The sequence below is a fragment of the Bombina bombina genome, chromosome 2, assembly GCF_027579735.1.
Source record: "Bombina bombina isolate aBomBom1 chromosome 2, aBomBom1.pri, whole genome shotgun sequence".
NCBI lineage: Eukaryota > Metazoa > Chordata > Amphibia > Anura > Bombinatoridae > Bombina > Bombina bombina.
Genome location: NC_069500.1, coordinates 243,839,580 through 243,864,161, shown reverse-complemented (window position 1 = coordinate 243,864,161; position 24,582 = coordinate 243,839,580). Strand labels below are relative to the sequence as shown.

The 24,582-nt window shown below is 41.1% G+C and overlaps 1 protein-coding gene across 1 annotated transcript in view; it reads right to left on the bottom strand.

The window, feature by feature from the left end:
* The window catches only part of CAST (calpastatin), a 364,012-nt gene that overhangs the window by 88,727 nt on the left and 250,703 nt on the right, over positions 1 to 24,582 (bottom strand). The window contains exons 5-6 of the mRNA XM_053701507.1: positions 21,050 to 21,130; positions 692 to 742 (exon numbers count right to left, since the gene is read on the bottom strand). Coding sequence (XP_053557482.1) covers positions 692 to 742; positions 21,050 to 21,130 — 132 coding nt within the window. The remainder of the gene's footprint in view (positions 1 to 691; positions 743 to 21,049; positions 21,131 to 24,582) is intronic.

The following is a 24,582-nucleotide window of genomic DNA, read 5'->3' as shown; positions in this document are numbered from 1 at the left end:
ATATATATATATATATACACACGCACATACACACAAACAGTATATATATATATATATATATATATACACACACACACAAAACACGGAAAGGGACTGCACTCTCAGACTGGACTGGGTACACATCCTATGACCCAGCAACATGTTCAGCCCTGGGTGCTCAATAGCACTCTCAGGAAGCTGTGCTGTCTTTAGAGTCCCAGGCAGTTAACCCCAGACAAGTTTGGGTGCAAGGCCCATAGGGAAAATTACAAAATATATGAATACAACACACAGCACATGCTTGCAAGCTTTCAGCTAAGATTAAAAGTGGAATATTTAGTTACCGCATCTGGACAAATGGGACAAGCCCAAGTACCACGTCAAGGTCTCTCTCAAAATCTGGGTCCCTAATGAAGCCAGAAAATGCATGCTTTCAATCAAACAAACTAGGAGTGCAGTCCCCTCAGTGTTTTGTATATGTCTAGGGTGATTACATAAGCCTGTGCACCGTTCACTTGTTCACAATTTGTTTGATTGAGAGCTTGCATTGGTATGGCTGTATTAGGGACCAAGGTTTTGGGAGAGACCTTGACGTGGTACCTGGGCTTGTCCCATTTGGCCAGATGCAGTAACTAACTCTTCGAGCTCTTCCAGTTTTGCTTTTAATCTTAGCTTAGGGCTTGCAGCCCAGCCACAGAGGAATTATTCTTACCTTTGTGGGTTGTGTAGTTTTAGCTGGTTCTGTTTTTGGTATTTGTTTAGGCTGTAACAAAAAAAAAAAAAAAAAAAAAAGAGTTATTATTATTATGTATTTAAATAAACATGAAACTGAAAAATGTTTGATTCAGAAAGAACACACAATTAAATAAAAACCTTCCTAATTTACTTATTGCATTACTTTTACTTTGTTCTATTAATGTCCTTCATTGAAGAGCATCCCAAGGTAAGTATTGTGCACCTGGTAGGTATTAGTTTTGCAAGAATGTTATACATTGTGCAAACGCTCCTGTCAACTAAAGCTCAACAGTGTATAACACTAAAGAAAAAAGTAAATAAACAGACGTAAATTAGCATTATCATTGAACTCATTCTGCTAGTGACACTAGTGATGTGTCACATGTCGTCACCATCTCCCGGCACATATGAAAATAAATAAATGTGATTGGCCCACGTACAGGCTGTGTGCATAAAATATCTACACAGCAAATTGCACCTGACATATTCTGCTGCACATTTCAAACACAACCTTTATATCCCTTTAAAACATGACATATTTCTTATTATGCCCTAAACTTCAGATATCTTTCCACAGCACAGACAGCAACTCCACCCTAATTAACACTTTATTTGCCCAGTGGTGTGGTATTGTCACCTTTTGGTTGCCTGTAGCATCAGCTTCAGAAGATAAGAAAAGAAAACACAATCCTTTGGCACCTATAAGCACATTTAAAGAACTTTTAGATTTACTTCTATTTTCAAATTTTCTTCATTATCTTGGTATCCTTTGTTGAAGGATCAGCAATGCACTACTGGGCTAGCTAAACACATTGAGTGAGCCAATGACATATACGTGCAGCTGCCAATCAGCAGCTATCTCCCAGTAGTGCACTGTTGCTCCTGAGCCTACCTAGATATGCTTTTCACTTTGGATACCAAAAGAACAAAACAAATGAGATAACAGAAGTATGATGGAAATTTTTTTTAAGTTTGCATGTTCTATCTGAATCACGAAAGCCAATCACATTGTTCCCTGCAATGCTATGTACACAGAATCAGCCCCTTACTAAATTTCAAGAAGCTCAATGAAGAGAAGATTGTTTGGAATGAAGTAGATTTGCTCAAAGACTGAAGTGTGAGAAAGGGCAAGTTGTACAAATAAAAAGCAAAACCTGTTATTGTTTTAGTTAAATAAAATAATTTAAATTGTTATTTTTAAGACAATGATTGTTTTTCTTTTTCCAATAAAGAACAGCTGAAAAGTTAACAAATATGAATGACCAACCTATTATGAGTGGCATGCTAACTGTTAAGCGAGCGATAAGGGGTATATTGCGCACGTCAGAAGTAGCGTGTGTATTTCGAGTTGAAAGTAAACGCGTTCACTTGAGGACAATTGAATTTAACATGCATCAGGGTAGCGGGACTTCAGAGCTCTGGTTAACTGTTACGCTTGACTAAAATGTTGCACAAAACACATAAAAAATACATTGTACAGTACAGTTACACTCATAATAACACTAACAAATTTTTTTTTTTTTTTAAATTGCATAAAAAAAGTTAGGTCTTAAATTTATGAGGTCTCAGGAGAAGAAAAAGAAAAAAAATAAAGGAGTGCAAAGTGCTTTAACATAGAGATACATACATACACATGTCTAAATTGTGTGTGTGTGTATATATATCCTATAATACAAAAGGCCAAGTGTGTTTGTCCGAAGCTGTCATGCGCAGTAGAGACAGCGCTAGGACAAACACACCTGGCCTTAGAGCCTACCTAATCTGCTGTCCGCAGTGTGACAAGGGTGAGTGGGAGTGGGCGTGACTGGATGTGAGTGGGTGTGGGGCCGGGCAAGGTCGAGAGAGGAAGAAAGAAAGAAAGAATGAGAGAGAGAGAGAGAGAGAGAGAGAGCAAAAGAGATGGGAAAGAGCAAAAGAGAGGTGAGAGAACAAAAGAGAGGGTAGAGAGAGCAAAAGAGAGGGGAGAGAGAGCAAAAGAGAGGGGAGAGAGAGAACAAAAGAGAGGGGGGAGAGAGAGAGCAAAAGAGGGAGAGGGCAAAAGAGAGGGGGATAGAGAAAAATAGATGGGGGAGAGAGAAAGAGCAAAAGAAAGGGGGAGAGAGAGAGAGAGCAAAAGAGAGGGGGAGAAATAAAAAAGAGAGGGGGAAGAGAGAGCAAAACAGAGGGGAGAGAGAGAGAGAGAGAGAAAGAGAGAGATAGCAAAAGAGGGGGAGAGAGAGAGCGCAAAAGAGGGGGAGAGAGCAAAAGAGAGGGGGGAGAGAGAGAGCAAAAGAGGGGGGAGAGAGAGCAAAAGAGAGGGGGGAGAGAGAGCAAAAGAGAGGGGGGAGAGAGAGCAAAAGAGGGGGAGAGAGAGCAAAAGAGAGGGGGAGAGAGAATGCAAAAGAGAGGGGGGGAGAGATAAAGCAAAAGAGAGGGGGGGAGAGAGAGCAAGGGGTGGGACCGCTGTACTGCACAAAATGGCCCGTGTGAACGGGCTTTAGGACTAGTATATAAATAAATATTTATTTAAGAATAAATTCAACATATTTTGCTATGTGAAGAACGCTGAAATGTGATATATTCGTATTTCATGTCAGGTTAGCGCACTTGATTGTTTGCAGAAAGAAAGAAAGAAAGAACAAAAGAAAGAAAGAAAGAGAGAGCAAAAGAGATGGGAAAGAGCAAAAGAGAGGTGAGAGAGCAAAAGAGACGGGAGAGAGAGCAAAAGAGAGGGGAAATAGAGCAAAAGAGAGCGAAGAGAGAGCAAAAGAGAGGGGGGAGAGAGAGGGCAAAAGAGAGGGGGATAGAGAAAAAAAGAGGGGGGAGAGAGAAAGAGCAAAAGAAAGGGGGAGAGAGAGAGAGCAAAAGAGAGGGAGAGAGAGAGAGCAAAAGAGGGGGAGAAATAAAAAGAGAGGGGGGAGAGAGAGCAAAAGAGAGGAGAGAGAGAGAGAAAGAGAGAGCAAAAAAGGGGGAAAGAGACAGAGAGCGCAAAAGAGAGGGGGGAGAGAGAGCAAAAGAGAGGGGGGAGAGAGAAAGCAAAAGAGAGGGGGGAGAGAGAAAGCAAAAGAGAGGGGGGAGAGAGAAAGCAAAAGAGAGGGGGGAGAGAGAAAGCAAAAGAGAGGGGGGAGAGAGAAAGCAAAAGAGAGGGGGGGAGAGAGAAAGCAAAAGAGAGGGGGGGGGAGAGAGAAAGCAAAAGAGAGGGGGAGAGAGAAAGCAAAAGAGAGGGGGGAGAGAGAAAGCAAAAGAGAGGGGGGAGAGAGAAAGCAAAAGAGAGCTTTAGAACTAGTATATAAATAAATATTTATTTAAAAATAAATTCAACATATTTTACTATGTGAAGAACGCTGAAATGTGAAATATTCGTATTTCATGTCAGGTTAGCGCATTTGATTGCTTGCGTGGGAGTAAGGGTGTTAGGTTATTTTTCCACTTTTCACACTCCATTGAAGTCTATGGAGGAATATGTTAACGTGTCAGCGATATTTGAAGTTTGGCTTTTTGCGTGAGTGGGTGTGGGGCCGGGCAAGGTCGAGAGAGAAAGAACGAAAGACAGAAAGAAAGAAAGAAAGAAAGAAAGAAAGAAAGAAAGAAAGAGAGAGAGAGAGAGAGAGAGAGAGAGAGAGAGAGAGAGAGAGGGGAAAGAGAGCAAAAGAGAGGGGGAGAGAGCAAATGAGAGGGGGAGAGAACAAAACAGAGGGGGGAGAGAGAGAGAACAAAAGAGAGGGGGGAGAGAGAGCAAAAGAGGGAGAGGGCAAAAGAGAGGGGGGGATAGGGCAAAAGAGAGGGGGGGATAGGGCAAAAGAGAGGGGGGATAGAGAAAAATAGAGGGGGGAGAGAGAAATAGCAAAAGAAAGGGGGAGAGAGAGAGCAAAATAGAGGGAGAGAGAGAGCAAAAGAGGGGGAGAGAGAGAGAGAGCGCAAAAGAGAGGGGGGAGAGAGAGCAAAAGAGGGGGGGAGAGAGAGCAAAAGAGAGGGGGGAGAGAGAGCAAAAGAGAGGGGGGAGAGAGAGCAAAAGAGAGGGGGGAGAGAGAGCAAAAGAGAGGGGGGAGAGAGAGCAAAAGAGAGGGGGGAGAGAGAGCAAAAGAGAGGGGGGAGAGAGAGCAAAAGAGAGGGGGGAGAGAGAAAGCAAAAGAGAGGGGGGAGAGAGAAAGCAAAAGAGAGGGGGAGAGAGAGAAAGCAAAAGAGAGGGGGGAGAGAGAAAGCAAAAGAGAGGGGGGAGAGAGAAAGCAAAAGAGAGGGGGGGAGAGAGAAAGCAAAAGAGAGGGGGGAGAGAAAGCAAAAGAGAGGGGGGGGGGGAGAGAGAAAGCAAAAGAGAGGGACCGCTGTACTGCACAAAATGGCCCGTGTGAACGGGCTTTAGGACTAGTATATAAATAAATATTTATTTAAGAATAAATTCAACATATTTTGCTATGTGAAGAACGCTGAAATGTGAAATATTCGTATTTCATGTCAGGTTAGCGCACTTGATTGTTTGCATGGGAGTAAGGGTGTTAGGTTATTTTTCCACTTTTCACACTCCATTGAAGTCTATGGAGGAATACGTTAACGTGTCAGCGATATTCGAAGTTCGGCTTTTTGCGTGTGTCACGTTATCGCAAATGTGTAAACTTTTTACTTTCAACTTCAAGCTTACTTCTAGCAAAATTAACGCGCAAGCGGGAGCGCAAAATACCGCCCCACTCGTAATATAGCCGATAACTGGAAAAATTATCTGAAATGTTTTTATTCTAAAAATTAAACGTTCATGTAGAAAACCAGGATTTAAATCTAGTCATATCATAGTGACTAGTGATTTATATTGTGAGTTAAACCATGATTTACATCAATTTGATGTAAATCAAATCCACCCTGCTTTAAAGGTTCAATTTAAAAATCTTGATTACTATGGAGAATAATCATATTACATAACATGGCAAAGCTGCTCACTTTATGGGCTAAGTATACAACCCTCTAATTTAATTAATAGTTATTTAGGTTTCCCTCAATAATATAATCATTAGATTTCTCAATATAATGGTAAAATATTACTACTAGTTTTCCCAGTATAACAGATTTAACAAGTATTGTTGGTTTGTTTTTTAATCCAATAACCAATCATAGAAGGTTAATATGTAACAAATGTATTTTATTTTTTGCCTTGTAACTAATAAAAGTTGTTTTAATCACTATCAATCTATGCATTAAATATACAATAGATTAGTGCAAATTAATTGAGTATTCTTTTTAAAAACAACAGAATTTATGTTTACCTGATAAATTTCTTTCTCCTACGGTGTATCCGGTCCACGGCTTCATCCTTACTTGTGGGATATTCTCAATCCCTACAGGAAGTGGCAAAGAGAGCACACAGCAGAGCTGTCCATATAGCTCCCCTCAGGCTCCGCCCCCCCAGTCATTCGACCGACGGTTAGGAGAAAAAGGAGAAACCATAGGGTGCAGTGGTGACTGTAGTTTACAAAAAATAAATTTAAACCTGACCAAAATGCCAGAGCGGGCCGTGGACCGGATACACCGTAGGAGAAAGAAATTTATCAGGTAAACATAAATTCTGTTTTCTCCTACATTGGTGTATCCGGTCCACGGCTTCATCCTTACTTGTGGGAACCAATACCAAAGCTTTAGGACAACGTATGCAGTGAAGACCAAGTCGCTGCCTTACAAATCTGTTCAACAGAAGCCTCATTCTTGAAAACCCATGTGGAAGCCACAGCTCTAGTAGAGTGAGCTGTAATTCGTTCAGGAGGCTGCCTTCCAGCAGTCTCATAAGCCAACCGGATGATGCTTTTCAGCCACATCAAGATTGTGTAACAGACGTTCCTTGTTAGAAACTGGATTAGGACACAGAGAAGGAACAACTATTTCCTGGTTGATATTCTTATTGGAAACCACTTTTGGAAGAAAACCAGGTTTGGTACGTAAAACGACCTTATCTGTATGAAACACCAGATAGGGTGAATTACACTGCAAAGCAAACAATTCAGAAACTCTTCTAGCAGAAGAAATAGCTACTAAAAACAAAACTTTCCAAGATAGTAACTTAATATCTATGGAATGTAGAGGTTCAAACAGAACCCCTTGAAGAACTGAAAGAACTAAATTTAGACTCCATGGAGGAGCCACAGGTCTGTAGACAGGCTTGATTCTGACTAAAGCCTGTACAAACGCCTGAATATCTGGCATGGCTGCCAGACGCTTGTGCAACAAAACAGACAGAGCAGATATCTGTCCCTTTAAAGAACTAGCTGACAGACCTTTCTCCAATCCTTCTTGGAGAAAAGATAGTATCCTTGGAATCCTAATCTTACTCCATGAGTAACCCTTGGATTCGCACCAGCAAAGATATTTCCGCCATATCTTATGGTAAATTTTCCTGGTGACAGGCTTTCTAGCCTGGATCAGAGTATCTATAACTGATTCCGAAAACCCAAGCTTAGCTAGAATCAAGCGTTCAATCTCCAAGCAGTCAGTTGCAGAGAAACTAGGTTTGGATGTTCGAATGGACCTTGAATTAGAAGGTCCTGCCTCAAAGGCAGCTTCCATGGTGGAACCGATGACATATTCACCAGGTCTGCATACCAAGTCCTGCGTGGCCACGCAGGAGCTATCAGAATTACCGAAGCCTTCTCCTGTTTGATCCTGGCTACTAGCCGGGGGAGAAGGGGAAACGGTGGAAAGCCATAAGCTAGATTGAATGACCAATGCGCTACTAAGGCATCTACCAATGTCGCCTTGGGATCCCTGGACCTGGACCCGTAACGTGTAACTTTGGAGTTCTGACGTGACGCCATCAGATCCAGATCTGGAATGCCCCATAGCTGGGTCAGCTGAGCAAAAACCTCCGGGTGGAGTTCCCTCTCCCCTGGATGGAAAGTCTGACGACTCAGATAATCCGCTTCCCAGTTGTCCACTCCTGGGATGTGAATTGCTGATAGATGGCAGGAGTGATCCTCTGCCCATTTGATGATCTTGGATACCTCCCTCATCGCCAGGGAACTCTTTGTTCCCTCCTGATGATTGATGTACGCTACAGTCGTCATGTTGTCCGACTGAAATCTGATGAATTTGGCCTCCGCTAGTTGAGGCCATGCCTGGAGCGCATTGAATATCGCTCTCAATTCCAAAATGTTTATCGGGAGAAGAGATCCATAGACCCTGAGCCTTCAGGGACTTCCAGACCGCGCCCCAGCCTAAGAGGCTGGCGTCGGTCGTGACAATGATCCACTCCGGTCTTCAGAAACTCATTCCCTGAGACAGGTGATCCTGAGACAACCACCAGAGGAGTGAGTCTCTGGTTTGCTGGCCCATCTGAATCTGGGGAGACAAATCTGCATAATCCCCATTCCATTGTTTGAGCATGCACAGTTGCAATGGTCTTAAATGAATTCGAGCAAAAGGAACCACGTCCATTGCCGCAACCATTAGTCCTATTACCTCCATGCACTGAGCTATGGAGGGTTGAGGAATGGATTGAAGAACTCGACAAGTGTTCAAACGTTTTAATTTCTTGACCTCTTTCAGAAAGATTTTCATTTCTACCGAGTCTATTATTGTTCCCAGGAAGGGAACCCTTGTGAACGGGGACAGAGAACTTTTTTCTATGTTCACCTTCCACCCGTGAAACCTTAGAAAGGCTAGAACAATGTCTGTATGAGCCCTTGCTTTGTGAAAGGACGACGCCTGTAATAAAATGTCGTCTAGGTAAGGTGCTACTGCAATGCCCCTTGGCCTTAGCACCGCTAGAAGGGACCCTAGCACCTTTGTGAAAATTCTGGGAGCAGTGGCCAATCCGAAGGGAAGAGCCACAAACTGGTAATGCTTGTCCAGAAAGGCGAACCTCAGAAACTGATGGTGATCTTTGTGGATAGGAATATGCAGGTACGCATCCTTTAAGTCCACGGAAGTCATATATTGACCCTCCTGGATCATTGGTAAAATTGTCCGAATGGTTTCCATTTTGAATGATGGAACTCTGAGGAATTTGTTTAGGATCTTTAAATCCAGAATTGTCCTGAAAGTTCCTTTCTTTTTGGGAACTACAAACAGGTTTGAGTAAAATCCCAGTCCTTGTTCTGCTGTTGGAACTGGGTTTATCACTCCCATTTTTAAAAGGTCTTCTACGCAATGTAAGAATGCCTGTCTCTTTATCTGGTCTAAAGATAAGCGAGACATGTGGAACCTTCCCCTTGGAGGAAGGCCCTTGAATACTAGAAGATACCCCTGAGAGACAATTTCTAGTGCCCAGGGGTCCGGAACATCTCTTGCCCAGGCCTGAGCAAAGAGAGAAAGTCTGCCCCCTACTAGATCCGGTCCCGGATCGGGGGCTACCCCTTCATGCTGTCTTGGTAGCAGCAGCAGGCTTTTTGGCCTGTTTACCCTTGTTCCAGCCTTGCAATGGTTTCCATGCTGGTTTGGGCTGGGGTGCGTTACCCTCTTGCCTAGTGGCTGTAGAGGTAGAAGCCAGTCCGTTCCTGAAATTGCGAAAGGAACGAAAATTAGACTTATTTTTAGCTTTGAAAGGTCTATCCTGTGGAAGGGCATGGACCTTTCCCCCAGTGATATCTGAAATAATTTCTTTCAACTCTGGCCCGAATAGGGTCTTACCCTTGAAAGGAATATTAAGCAATTTTGTTTTGGACGGCACATCCGCCGACCACGATTTTAGCCAAAGCGCCCTACGCGCCACTATTGCGAAACCAGAATTTTTCGCCGCTAATTTAGCTAACTGAAAAGCAGCATCTGTAATGAAAGAATTAGCCAACTTCAGGGCGTGAATTCTATCCATGACTTCATCATAAGAAGTCTCCTTCTGGAGCGAGTTTTCTAATTCCTCAAACCAAAAAGCAGCTGCAGTGGTTACAGGAATAATGCAAGAAATTGGTTGAAGAAGAAAACCTTGTTGAACAAAAATTTTCTTAAGTAAACCTTCTAATTTTTTATCCATAGGATCTTTGAAAGCGCAACTGTCTTCTATTGGTATAGTTGTGCGCTTAGCTAGCGTTGAAACTGCCCCCTCTACCTTAGGGACCGTCTGCCACGCGTCCCTTCTGGGGTCAACAATGGGGAACATTTTCTTAAATATAGGAGGGGGAACAAAAAGTACACCTGGCTTCTCCAACTCCTTATTCACTATATCCGCCACCCTCTTAGGTATCGGAAACGCATCAGTGTGTACTGGGACCTCTAAGAATTTATCCATTTTACACAATTTTTCTGGGACCACCAAAGGGTCACAATCATCAAGAGTAGCTAGGACCTCCTTAAGTAGAGCGCGGAGGTGTTCAAGCTTAAATTTAAATACTATGGTATCAGGCTCTGCCTGCTGAGAAACTTTTCCTGTGTCAGAAATTTCTCCCTCAGACAGGCCCTCCCTCACCGCCAAGTCAGATTGATGTGAGGGCACTACAGATAAATTATCCTCTGCGTCTGCTTGCTCATTTTCTGTATTTAAAACTGAGCAATCACGCTTCCTAGAAAAAGCTGGCAGTTTGGATAAAAATGCTGCGAGAGAATTATCCATTACTGCTGCTAACTGTTGCATAGTAATAGCAATTGGCGCGCTAGATGTACTGGGCATCACTTGCGCGGGAATAGCTGGTGTTGACACAGAAGGAGAGGATAGTGAGCTATCCTCACTACCTTCAGCTAAAGAATCATCTTGGGCTATATCTTTAAGCGTGATTGTACAGTCCTTAAGCTGTTTGGACGCTATGGCACACTTCACACACAAATTTAATGGGGGAACCACCTTGGCCTTTGAACATACAGAACATAGGTTATCTGAAGGGTCAGACCTGTTTGACAGACTTAAACAGATCTTCAATGCAATAAAAATAATTTTTGACAAAAACGTTACTGTGTCTTTAAATAATAAAAGTGCACACTTTATTACTAAAACATCAAAAAACCATCAAATAAACATCCGATTTTAATGAAATTTTCACCACAGTGTCTTAATGCTTTGAAATGATTGCACACACATTTTCAGACCAATTAACCCCTTAATGCCAAAACCGGAGCTAATAACAGCAATTAACCTGTTAAAAACACTACAGTACTATGCCACAGTGGCCTTTACCTTCCTTAGGGATTATTTTAGTAGGAAATAAGCCTCTCTGGAGTCTTTTCCTGATGCCTCTGGACTCCCCACGTGAAGCTGCATGAACTGCCTAAGCAAAACAACTGTGCAATTGAGGCCTGAAAATGAGGCCTCTTCCCTCTTCATTCCAGAGTGGAGGGGCCTTTCTGACTAGAATAGGTGTCCAAATAAGTGCCAGGCGCAAAATAAAACCCCAAAAGTGTTTTAAAGTCTGAAAAAACACCTTATTTATAGTGAAAACATGCTAAAAAGCAATCGATTTAGCCCACAATAGTGTCAACCAGCATAGAGCCCTTAATATAAGCCATAATTTTATACAGAGTCTAAGAAAAATGGCTTACCTATCCCAGAGGGGATTGCTGACAGTCTTCTAGCATTACTAGGTCTTGTTAGAAAAATGACTGATCATACCTGAAGCAGTTAAGCCTGCAAACTGTTCCCCCAACTGAAGTTCTCTGGTTTCAACAGTCCTGCGTGGGAACAGCAATGGATTTTAGTTACTGGTGCTAAAATCATATTCCTCTTGGCAGAAATCTTCATCACTTTCTGCTGCAGAGTAAATAGTACAATCCGGCACTATTTTAAAATAACAAACTCTTGATAGAAGAATAAAAAACTACAACTAAACACCACATACTCTTTAACACCCCCGTGGAGATGCTACTAGTTAGAGCGGCAAAGAGAATGACTGGGGGGGCGGAGCCTGAGGGGAGCTATATGGACAGCTCTGCTGTGTGCTCTCTTTGCCACTTCCTGTAGGGATTGAGAATATCCCACAAGTAAGGATGAAGCTGTGGACCGGATACACCAATGTAGGAGAAATGTATATTTAATTTTCCACATTTCTAGAATTTGGCCGTGACATGATGCTCAGCATATATACACACACACACTACATTGTAGTAAATATATCATCATTTGATAAAATACTATTGACCCCCCCCTCAAAAAAACTATATATATATATATACAGGGAGTGCAGAATTATTAGGCAAGTTGTATTTTTGAGGATTAATTTTATTATTGAACAACAACCATGTTCTCAATTAACCCAAAAAACTCATTAATATCAAAGCTGAATATTTTTGGAAGTAGTTTTTAGTTTGTTTTTAGTTTTAGCTATTTTAGGGGGATATCTGTGTGTGCAGGTGACTATTACTGTGCATAATTATTAGGCAACTTAACAAAAAACAAATATATACCCATTTCAATTATTTATTTTTACCAGTGAAACCAATATAACATCTCAACATTCACAAATATACATTTCTGACATTCAAAAACAAAACAAAAACAAATCAGTGACCAATATAGCCACCTTTCTTTGCAAGGACACTCAAAAGCCTGCCATCCATGGATTCTGTCAGTGTTTTGATCTGTTCACCATCAACATTGCGTGCAGCAGCAACCACAGCCTCCTAGACACTGTTCAGAGAGGTGTACTGTTTTCCCTCCTTGTAAATCTCACATTTGATGATGGACCACAGGTTCTCAATGGGGTTCAGATCAGGTGAACAAGGAGGCCATGTCATTAGATTTTCTTCTTTTATACCCTTTCTTGCCAGCCACGCTGTGGAGTACTTGGACGTGTGTGATGGAGCATTGTCCTGCATGAAAATCATGTTTTTTTTGAAGGATGCAGACTTCTTCCTGTACCACTGCTTGAAGAAGGTGTCTTCCAGAAACTGGCAGTAGGACTGGGAGTTGAGCTTGACTCCATCCTCAACCCGAAAAGGCCCCACAAGCTCATCTTTGATGATACCAGCCCAAACCAGTACTCCACCTCCACCTTGCTGGCGTCTGAGTCGGACTGGAGCTCTCTGCCCTTTACCAATCCAGCCACGGGCCCATCCATCTGGCCCATCAAGACTCACTCTCATTTCATCAGTCCATAAAACCTTAGAAAAATCAGTCTTGACGTTTCAGCTTGTGTGTCTTGTTCAGTGGTGGTCGTCTTTCAGCCTTTCTTACCTTGGCCATGTCTCTGAGTATTGCACACCTTGTGCTTTTGGGCACTCCAGTGATGTTGCAGCTCTGAAATATGGCCAAACTGGTGGCAAGTGGCATCTTGGCAGCTGCACGCTTGACTTTTCTCAGTTCATGGGCAGTTATTTTGCGCCTTGGTTTTTCCACACGCTTCTTGCAACCCTGTTGACTATTTTGAATGAAACGCTTGATTGTTCGATGATCACACTTCAGAAGCTTTGCAATTTTAAGAGTGCTGCATCCCTCTGCAAGATATCTCACTATTTTTTACTTTTCTGAGCCTGTCAAGTCCTTCTTTTGACCCATTTTGCCAAAGGAAAGGAAGTTGCCTAATAATTATGCACACCTGATATAGGGTGTTGATGTCATTAGACCACACCCCTTCTCATTACAGAGATGCACATCACCTAATATGCTTACTTGGTAGTAGGCTTTCGAGCCTATACAGCTTGGAGTAAGACAACATGCATAAAGAGGATGATGTGGTCAAAATACTAATTTGCCTAATAATTCTGCACTCCCTGTATATATATATATATATATATACATACACACACACACATACAAACAGTTGTTTAAATCCCACCAGAAGACATCCACTTGGGTGCAGTATTGGAATACAATAGGCAAACAAAAAATTGACACTCTCAGGATTTTTTTTCTGTTTGCATATAAATCCTGAGAGGGCATATTCCAATAGAAAGCGCACTCTAAAGGTCTTAGCAAAAATATCACTTTAATGTGATATTTTTGGAGATACACATATATATATATATATATATATATATATATATATATATATATATATATATATATATATATATATATATATATATATATGTATGAACATATAGACATACATACATACACACACACACACACAAGCATATGGTAGTTTTTTACTTTTGAAGGTTTGGTGTAAATTAGTTGGACAGCTGAGCAAATACATTATGTAAATAGTTAATCAGTTTCAAAATGGACACTTGGATAATTCCAAACAGCTCTGACAATCAGATACCAAGGCAGTGATTTTACCCTTTCCCCGACCTGTAAGAGAAGGTGTTACTATCAGCACCTGCCTAAGGACATCTGTGTGAGGACTGAGGAACTGTGTGTGGGCTGAGCTGTGTAACAGCATGAGCAGGTACACTCTTTTCCTTACTCATACTATCTCCTTCTCCATAGTGTTCCCTTCCCTCTCTCTATCCCTCTCTCCTCATTCCCCTACTACATTTTGTTATTATATTTCTTTCTTATTTTATTTATATAAAATAAACAAAAGGTTTCATTAAGAAGCATTCAGGTTTAATATGTTCCTGAAACTGTACCTAACAGGCAGCAGTTTACAACACCTCATTTACATGACTTGTTATTTGCTCCATTTTTAGAGCGTAGATAGGGGTGCTAGAATCCTGACCCCAGAGTACCCTAAAAGTACATAGAAGACAAATGATTACAATTTGTAAAGCAATCAAAGAGACCCATCGTTTAAAAGATCATTTAATGAATCTTCTCTTTCATGCAAGGGGTGAGGTATGCTGTCTTCATGGGAAAGAGGATAGGTTGCAGCTATTCCTCCTAAAGTAAATAGATTTGGTAGTAATATTGCAATAACTTGCCAGTGATAAGGGAATGCAATACAGTCTATGGTGATTACCTGTAACCCAAGAACAGAAGTGACCCCTTATTCCAAAAATGAGAAGGGGCACCTACCCTTTACATGTGACTTTATTATACACAACATGTTGCGGTTATCACAAGCCGATCACTGCAGGAACCCCAATAATGAGAAGAGACTGGCAGTTCCACGAAAAATAAAAAAACTATTTTCAAAAAAGTTTTTGAAGCCAACATCACTTAAATGGATGGTAAACATCTTGAGATTTTAATATTTAATAAAGTATTTAGTTATGCATAGACTAACAACTTTGCAATATACTTTATTTCCCGCATTTCATGTTATTTAGCTCTAATAAAATTGTGGATTTTCTAATTCTCAGAGCTGGAAATTCATACTGCAGTCATCTCAAGGCCAACCTTTCTACATATCTTTCTCTAATTTGTTTGAGCCGATAACGACTGCAAAAACAGAATTTATGTTTACCTGATAAATTTCTTTCTCCAACGGTGTGTCCGGTCCACGGCGTCATCCTTACTTGTGGGATATTCTCTTCCCCAACAGGAAATGGCAAAGAGCCCAGCAAAGCTGGTCACATGATCCCTCCTAGGCTCCGCCTACCCCAGTCATTCGACCGACGTTAAGGAGGAATAATAGCATAGGAGAAACCATATGGTACCGTGGTGACTGTAGTTAAAGAAAATAAATTATCAGACCTGATTAAAAAACCAGGGCGGGCCGTGGACCGGACACACCGTTGGAGAAAGAAATTTATCAGGTAAACATAAATTCTGTTTTCTCCAACATAGGTGTGTCCGGTCCACGGCGTCATCCTTACTTGTGGGAACCAATACCAAAGCTTTAGGACACGGATGAAGGGAGGGAGCAAATCAGGTCACCTAAATGGAAGGCACCACGGCTTGCAAAACCTTTCTCCCAAAAATAGCCTCAGAAGAAGCAAAAGTATCAAACTTGTAAAATTTGGTAAAAGTGTGCAGTGAAGACCAAGTCGCTGCCCTACATATCTGATCAACAGAAGCCTCGTTCTTGAAGGCCCATGTGGAAGCCACAGCCCTAGTGGAATGAGCCGTGATTCTTTCGGGAGGCTGCCGTCCGGCAGTCTCGTAAGCCAATCTGATGATGCTTTTAATCCAAAAAGAGAGAGAGGTAGAAGTTGCTTTTTGACCTCTCCTTTTACCTGAATAAACAACAAACAGGGAAGATGTTTGTCTAAAATCCTTTGTAGCATCTAAATAGAATTTTAGAGCGCGAACAACATCCAAATTGTGCAACAAGCGTTCCTTCTTTGAAACTGGTTTCGGACACAGAGAAGGTACGATAATCTCCTGGTTAATGTTTTTGTTAGAAACAACTTTTGGAAGAAAACCAGGTTTAGTACGTAAAACCACCTTATCTGCATGGAACACCAGATAAGGAGGAGAACACTGCAGAGCAGATAATTCTGAAACTCTTCTAGCAGAAGAAATTGCAACTAAAAACAAAACTTTCCAAGATAATAACTTAATATCAACGGAATGTAAGGGTTCAAACGGAACCCCCTGAAGAACTGAAAGAACTAGATTGAGACTCCAAGGAGGAGTCAAAGGTTTGTAAACAGGCTTGATTCTAACCAGAGCCTGAACAAAGGCTTGAACATCTGGCACAGCTGCCAGTTTTTTGTGAAGTAACACCGACAAGGCAGAAATCTGTCCCTTCAGGGAACTTGCCGATAATCCTTTTTCCAATCCTTCTTGAAGGAAGGATAGAATCCTAGGAATCTTAACCTTGTCCCAAGGGAATCCTTTAGATTCACACCAACAGATATATTTTTTCCAAATTTTGTGGTAAATCTTTCTAGTTACAGGCTTTCTGGCCTGAACAAGAGTATCGATAACAGAATCTGAGAAACCTCGCTTCGATAAAATCAAGCGTTCAATCTCCAAGCAGTCAGCTGGAGTGAAACCAGATTCGGATGTTCGAACGGACCCTGAACAAGAAGGTCTCGTCTCAAAGGTAGCTTCCAAGGTGGAGCCGATGACATATTCACCAGATCTGCATACCAAGTCCTGCGTGGCCACGCAGGAGCTATCAAGATCACCGACGCCCTCTCCTGATTGATCCTGGCTACCAGCCTGGGGATGAGAGGAAACGGCGGGAACACATAAGCTAGTTTGAAGGTCCAAGGTGCTACTAGTGCATCCACTAGAGCCGCCTTGGGATCCCTGGATCTGGACCCGTAGCAAGGAACTTTGAAGTTCTGACGAGAGGCCATCAGATCCATGTCTGGAATGCCCCAAAGTTGAGTGACTTGGGCAAAGATTTCCGGATGGAGTTCCCACTCCCCCGGATGCAAAGTCTGACGACTCAGAAAATCCGCTTCCCAATTTTCCACTCCCGGGATGTGGATAGCAGACAGGTGGCAGGAGTGAGACTCCGCCCATAGAATAATCTTGGTCACTTCTTCCATCGCTAGGGAACTCCTTGTTCCCCCCTGATGGTTGATGTACGCAACAGTCGTCATGTTGTCTGATTGAAACCGTATGAACTTGGTCCTCGCTAGCTGAGGCCAAGCCTTGAGAGCATTGAATATCGCTCTCAGTTCCAGAATATTTATCGGTAGAAGAGATTCTTCCCGAGACCAAAGACCCTGAGCTTTCAGGGATCCCCAGACCGCGCCCCAGCCCATCAGACTGGCGTCGGTCGTGACAATGACCCACTCTGGTCTGTGGAATGTCATCCCTCGTGACAGGTTGTCCAGGGACAGCCACCAACGGAGTGAGTCTCTGGTCCTCTGATTTACTTGTATCTTTGGAGACAAGTCTGTATAGTCCCCATTCCACTGACTGAGCATGCACAGTTGTAATGGTCTTAGATGAATGCGCGCAAAAGGAACTATGTCCATTGTCGCTACCATCAACCCGATCACTTCCATGCACTGAGCTACGGAAGGAAGAGGAACGGAATGAAGTATTCGACAAGAGTCCAGAAGCTTTGTCTTTCTGGCCTCTGTTAGAAAAATCCTCATTTCTGAGGAGTCTATAATTGTTCCCAAGAAGGGAACCCTTGTTGACGGGGATAGAGAACTCTTTTCCACGTTCACTTTCCAGCCGTGCGATCTGAGAAAGGCCAGGACGATGTCCGTGTGAGCCTTTGCTCGAGGGAGGGACGACGCTTGAATCAGAATGTCGTCCAGGTAAGGTACAACTGCAATGCCCCTTGGTCTTAGCACAGCTAGAAGGGACCCTAGTACCTTTGTGAAAATCCTTGGAGCAGTGGCTAATCCGAAAGGAAGCGCCACGAACTGGTAATGTTTGTCCAGGAATGCAAACCTTAGGAACCGATGATGTTCCTTGTGGATAGGAATATGTAGATACGCATCCTTTAAATCCACCGTGGTCATGAATTGACCTTCCTGGATGGAAGGAAGGATAGTTCGAATGGTTTCCATCTTGAAAGATGGGACCTTGAGAAATTTGTTTAAGATCTTGAGATCTAGGATTGGTCTGAACGTTCCCTCTTTTTTGGGAACTATGAACAGATTGGATTAGAACCCCATCCCTTGTTCTCTCAATGGAACAGGATGAATCACTCCCATTTTTAACAGGTCTTCTACACAATGTAAGAACGCCTGTCTTTTTATGTGGTCTGAAGACAACTGAGACCTGTGGAACCTTCCCCTTGGTGGAAGTCCCTTGAATTCCAGAAGATAACCCTGGGAGACTGTTTCTAGCGCCCAAGGATCCAGAACATCTCTTGCCCAAGCCTGAGCGAAGAGAGAGAGTCTGCCCCCCACCAGATCCGGTCCCGGATCGGGGGCCGATATTTCATGCTGTCTTGGTAGCAGTGGCAGGTTTCTTTGCCTGCTTTCCCTTGTTCCAGCCTTGCATTGGTCTCCAAGCTGGCTTGGCCTGAGAAGTATTACCCTCTTGCTTAGAGGACGTAGCACCTTGGGCTGGTCCGTTTTTACGAAAGGGACGAAAATTAGGTCTATTTTTTGCCTTGAAAGGCCGATCCTGAGGAAGGGCATGGCCCTTACCCCCAGTGATATCAGAGATAATCTCTTTCAAGTCAGGACCAAACAGCGTTTTCCCCTTGAAAGGAATGTTTAGTAGCTTGTTCTTGGAAGACGCATCAGCCGACCAAGATTTCAACCAAAGCGCTCTGCGCGCCACAATAGCAAACCCAGAATTCTTAGCCGCTAACTTAGCCAATTGCAAAGAGGCGTCTAGAGTGAAAGAATTAGCCAATTTGAGAGCATTGACTCTGTCCATAATCTCCTCATAAGGAGGAGAGTCACTATCGAGCACCTTAATCAGTTCATCAAACCAGAAATATGCGGCTGTAGTGACAGGGACAATGCATGAAATGGGTTGTAGAAGGTAACCCTGCTGAACAAACATCTTTTTAAGCAAACCTTCTAATTTCTTATCCATAGGATCTTTGAAAGCACAACTATCCTCTATGGGAATAGTGGTGCGTTTGTTTAAAGTAGAAACCGCTCCCTCGACCTTGGGGACTGACTGCCATAAGTCCTTTCTGGGGTCGACCATAGGAAACAATTTTTTAAATATGGGGGGAGGGACGAAAGGAATACCGGGCCTTTCCCATTCTTTATTAACAATGTCCGCCACCCGCTTGGGTATAGGAAAAGCTTCTGGGAGCCCCGGCACCTCTAGGAACTTGTCCATTTTACATAGTTTCTCTGGGATGACCAAATTTTCACAATCATCCAGAGTGGATAATACCTCCTTAAGCAAAATGCGGAGATGTTCCAATTTAAATTTAAAAGTAATCACATCAGATTCAGCCTGCTGAGAAATGTTCCCTAAATCAGTAATTTCTCCCTCAGACAAAACCTCCCTGGCTCCCTCAGATTGGGTTAGGGGCCCTTCAGAGATATTAATATCAGCGTCGTCATGCTCTTCAGTAACTAAAACAGAGCATCCACGCTTACGCTGACAAGGGTTCATTTTGGCTAAAATGTTTTTGACAGAATTATCCATTACAGCCGTTAATTGTTGCATAGTAAGGAGTATTGGCGCGCTAGATGTACTAGGGGCCTCCTGAGTGGGCAAGACTCGTGTAGACGAAGGAGGGAATGATGCAGTACCATGCTTACTCCCCTCACTTGAGGAATCATCTTGGGCATCATTGTCATTATCACATAAATCACATTTATTTAAATGAATAGGAATTCTGGCTTCCCCACATTCAGAACACAGTCTATCTGGTAGTTCAGACATGTTAAACAGGCATAAACTTGATAAGAAAGTACAAAAAACGTTTTGAAATAAAACCGTTACTGTCACTTTAAATTTTAAACTGAACACACTTTATTACTGCAATTGCGAAAAAACATGAAGGAATTGTTCAAAATTCACCAAACTTTCACCACAGTGTCTTAAAGCCTTGAAAATATTGCACACCAATTTTGGAAGCTTTAACCCTTAAAATAACGGAACCGGAGCCGTTTTAAGCTTTAACCCCTTTACAGTCCCTGGTATCTGCTTTGCTGAGACCCAACCAAACCCAAGGGGAATACGATACCAAATGATGCCTTCAGAAGTCCTTTATCAGTATCAGAGCTCCTCTCACATGCGACTGCATGCCATGCCTCTCAAAAACAAGTGCGCAACACCGGCGCGAAAATGAGACTCTGCCTATGCTTTGGGAAAGCCCCTAAAGAATAAGGTGTCTAAAACAGTGCCTGCCGATATAATTATATCAAAATACCCAGAATAAATGATTCCTCAAGGCTAAATAAGTGTTAATATCAATCGATTTAGCCCAAAAAATGTCTACAGTCTAAATAAGCCCTTGTGAAGCCCTTATTTACAATCGTAATAAACATGGCTTACCGGATCCCATAGGGAAAATGACAGCTTCCAGCATTACATCGTCTTGTTAGAATGTGTCATACCTCAAGCAGCAAAGGACTGCAAACTGTTCCCCCAACTGAAGTTAATGCTCTCAACAGTCCTGTGTGGAACAGCCATGGATTTTAGTTACGGTTGCTAAAATCATTTTCCTCATACAAACAGAATTCTTCATCTCTTTTCTGTTTCTGAGTAAATAGTACGTACCAGCACTATTTGAAAATAACAAACTCTTGATTGAATAATGAAAAACTACAGTTAAACACTAAAAAACTCTAAGCCATCTCCGTGGAGATGTTGCCTGTACAACGGCAAAGAGAATGACTGGGGTAGGCGGAGCCTAGGAGGGATCATGTGACCAGCTTTGCTGGGCTCTTTGCCATTTCCTGTTGGGGAAGAGAATATCCCACAAGTAAGGATGACGCCGTGGACCGGACACACCTATGTTGGAGAAACAATGTATTTTATACTAACTTTATGACAGCCTAGATTTTCTCCTCCAAATAAAGCAAATAGTGTCTGGGGTTTGGCTAATGCAAAATAATTGTAGCAAACAAGATCTTAATTTGTTTAGACTTGGCTGTTATTTTATAGCAATATGACATACATATTTGGTGGTTACTGTCCTTTAACTTTATGTAACCAATCTGTACATACAAAGAAAGGGCAAAACAAATAGCAATGTGGCTTAGAATCCAAACTTCTCATTTATTAGACAACCATATACATTTTGCAGAGTGGCTATTAATAAATAATACAAAATTACTGAAACATTACCTTTGTATCTGCTGGTTTCATTGTCTTTTGCTGTGAAGTTGTATCTGCTGGCTTCACCTGCTTTTGTTGTGAAGTTGGTGTCTGTAAAAAACAAAAAAAAACAAGTTATTTCAGCTATATTTAGGCCAGCTATGCAATGTGGATCTCAGACTTTACCCCCTCCCATACTAAGCAATTTCTCACATCTATGCTGAAGCTATTTTTGGAATTTTGCCCACACACTGTATTTAACCAACAATTTCACTGCTTTTTTTTTTTTTTTAAATGTGATATTTCATACTCCATTATTTAAAACAGACTCTCTCTGGGGACTAGCATTTCAGGTGAGAAACCTCTTAATTTATTTCAAAGGCAATGGGAAAGAGGAGGTTGTCCACAGTTCTCACTGTGTTTGTTAAAGGAGTTATACAAAAAAAAATTACTTTTTATTATCAAAGTTACTTTGTTGAAAGTTAGCTCCTTTCCCCATAAGAGCATATCCAGATGTGGACCTTAAAGGGACAGTCAACTCAAACATTTTTGTTTAAAAAGATAGATAATCCCTTTATGACCCATTTCCCCAGTTTTGCACAGCTAACATGGTTATATTAATATAATTTTAACTTTTGATTAATTTGACAGCCCCCTGACATTATCTATTGACTTGCATTTTAGCTATCTATATGGCCCTCGTGAACTAGCAGTCTCCTGTTGTGAAAAGCAAATTAAAAAAGCATGTAATTAAGAGGCTGTCTATAGTGGCTTAGAAACGGGCAGAAATTTAGAGGTTTAAATGTTATAAAGTATATTAATGTAACAATGTTGGTTGTGCAAAGCTGGGGAATGGGTAGTAAAGGCATTCTATCTTTTTAACCATAACAATTTTAGTGCTGACTGTCCCTTTAAAGGAACTTGGAAGTCATAATGAAACTGTCATGATTCAGATAGAGTGTACAATTTAATTCCGTTATCATATTTACCTCTTTTGTAACAATGTATAATACTTTTACAAACATTGTTGTAAACACTGCTGCCATATAATGATCATGATATATGCTTGCTCCTGAGCTTTCTTAGTGCTTTCATGGAAAGATAAATATGATAGAAGCAAAATATAAAAAGGCTTTTTTCTTTCAATTGTACAAAAAAAAAAATCTCTTTATAACTTTCCTTTGGTCTGCTTTGATTATAATATATATAGCTCATGTCATTATAGAATCTGGCACAACCTCAAATAGCATTTGATGAAAAGTGGCAGATCCGCATATGTTCTACTAGTAGGAGACTATAAATTAGGGGCGGTACAATGAAGACGCCTATCCGATGTCTGTAATTAGTTCAGCATTAGATAATATATACCCCCATCTGTAACCAAATACTGACATATCCACAGCATGGCTACACTTATTTTACATTTGTGGGATTTATTTATAGAACTGGTGGCTGACAGAGAGGTTTAACAATTCATATCACTGTATATACACTGAGGACACTTGTACATTAGATTAGAACTTCAAAGCTGCAACAGGTCTTAAAGCTGTATTTTAGTTTCTCTGGCTGCCAGTGAGGAGTGCACAGCAAATGTGTTAAAGAAATTAAAACACAATTATCAGTGAATAAACAATATAATGTGTTTGAAAACCCCATGGTGAAATTTAATTACAACTTGATTGCGGTGTGACTTCATTAAATTTACTATACAAAATTAAATACTGATGCTTGATTCAGGAGGAAACAGCTTTAAGGGATAGGAAAGTCAAAATTTTACTTGAACAATTCAGATAGAGCATGTAATTTTAAGATACTTTTAAATTTACTTCTATTATTAAAATGTGCTTCGTTCTCTTGGTATCCCTTGTTGAAAAAGAATATGCACAAATCCTACACTAGTGGGAGCTAGTTGCTAATTGGTGCCTGCACACATTTGTCTGTCTGTCTCTCTCTCTCTCTCTCTCTCTCTCTCTATATATATATATATATATATATATATATATATATATACACACACAGTATATATATATATATATATATATATATATATATATATATATATATACACACACACAGTATATGTGTATATATATATATATATATATATATCTCTCATCTATCTATATATCTCAATATCATACACACAGAACACATTATGGACTCACTAAGAAGCACACTCACACACACGCTATACAACCATACTACACATCACACGCATAGACACTCCACATTCATCAAACATCATTCACAAACACACTACTCATCATATGCACACTACAAAGCATACAAACACACATGCACATGCTACACAGCATAAACATAGTAGAGAGCACACAAACACACACACACACACTGTATATATATATATATATATATATATATATATATATATATACACTATGCAAAATATAAACACATACATATACAAATAACATACACACATATCACACACACAAGCACACATTGTGCACATACTACAAAGCATACAGACATACACACTACACACAACATACAAACCCACGTGCACATGCTAGCAAGCAAACACTACAGAGCATATGCACACAAATAAATATATATTATACACAAACTACACATCTTATACACAAACACGACATACACAAACATACTATATACCATGCACACACATATACAAACTCTACATAACATACAAACAAACAAACAAATGCACATGCTATGCAGCATATGCACAATACACAACATATACACGCATAAACATTATGTAGCATAAACACACTACAAAACATACACATATTCACTGTGCAGCATTAACACACTACACAACATATATAGTCACAAATATTCACTACGCAGCTTATATACATACACATACACTGACTATATAAAACATACACACTCACACCCTAAAATAGACACTATATTTTCACACAAAGCACTGGAGACCTACATAAAGTGATATCTAATAGGGTACTCACCTCTCTCTAACAAATCAACACAGTGTAATGTATATTCCAATAGAAATGCACTTAATCAAACAAATATCATATTAATATATCAATAAAAAGTACTCAAGCTTCAGTATGTGTATAATATTATCCAGTCCAATAGAAAAAGAGTCTGTCCAGTTCTAATTAAAATAAGGCAGCTCCTGGAGAAACCGGTCGGGTAACCCTCTTGTGCATCTTTAGGAATGATGAAAAGCTAGAGAGCTACATAGTGTAATATTAATCACAATGAAAAACACATAGATAAGTAAGGGTACACTCACAAGCAAAAAGCACCTCCAGGTGATAATGGAGCAGGTGAGGAATTCAGTCACCTAATGACTGATATCTCTGCTCTTCGGGCACACCCCTCAAAGGTGAGCCAGTGATAACTAGAGAAATCATCTCCAGCGTTCCATCTCTGGCTGAAGCTGAAGAGATGTCTAAAGGAACAATATTTTCCATGAAAGTAATTTAAATGTCCAAAGAAAGCATATGCTCAAACGGAAGAGCCTGTAAAGCCCTCAGAACCAAATTAAGACTCCAAGGAGGAGAAATTGGCTTAAATGACAGACTTGATACGAACCAAAGCCTGTACAA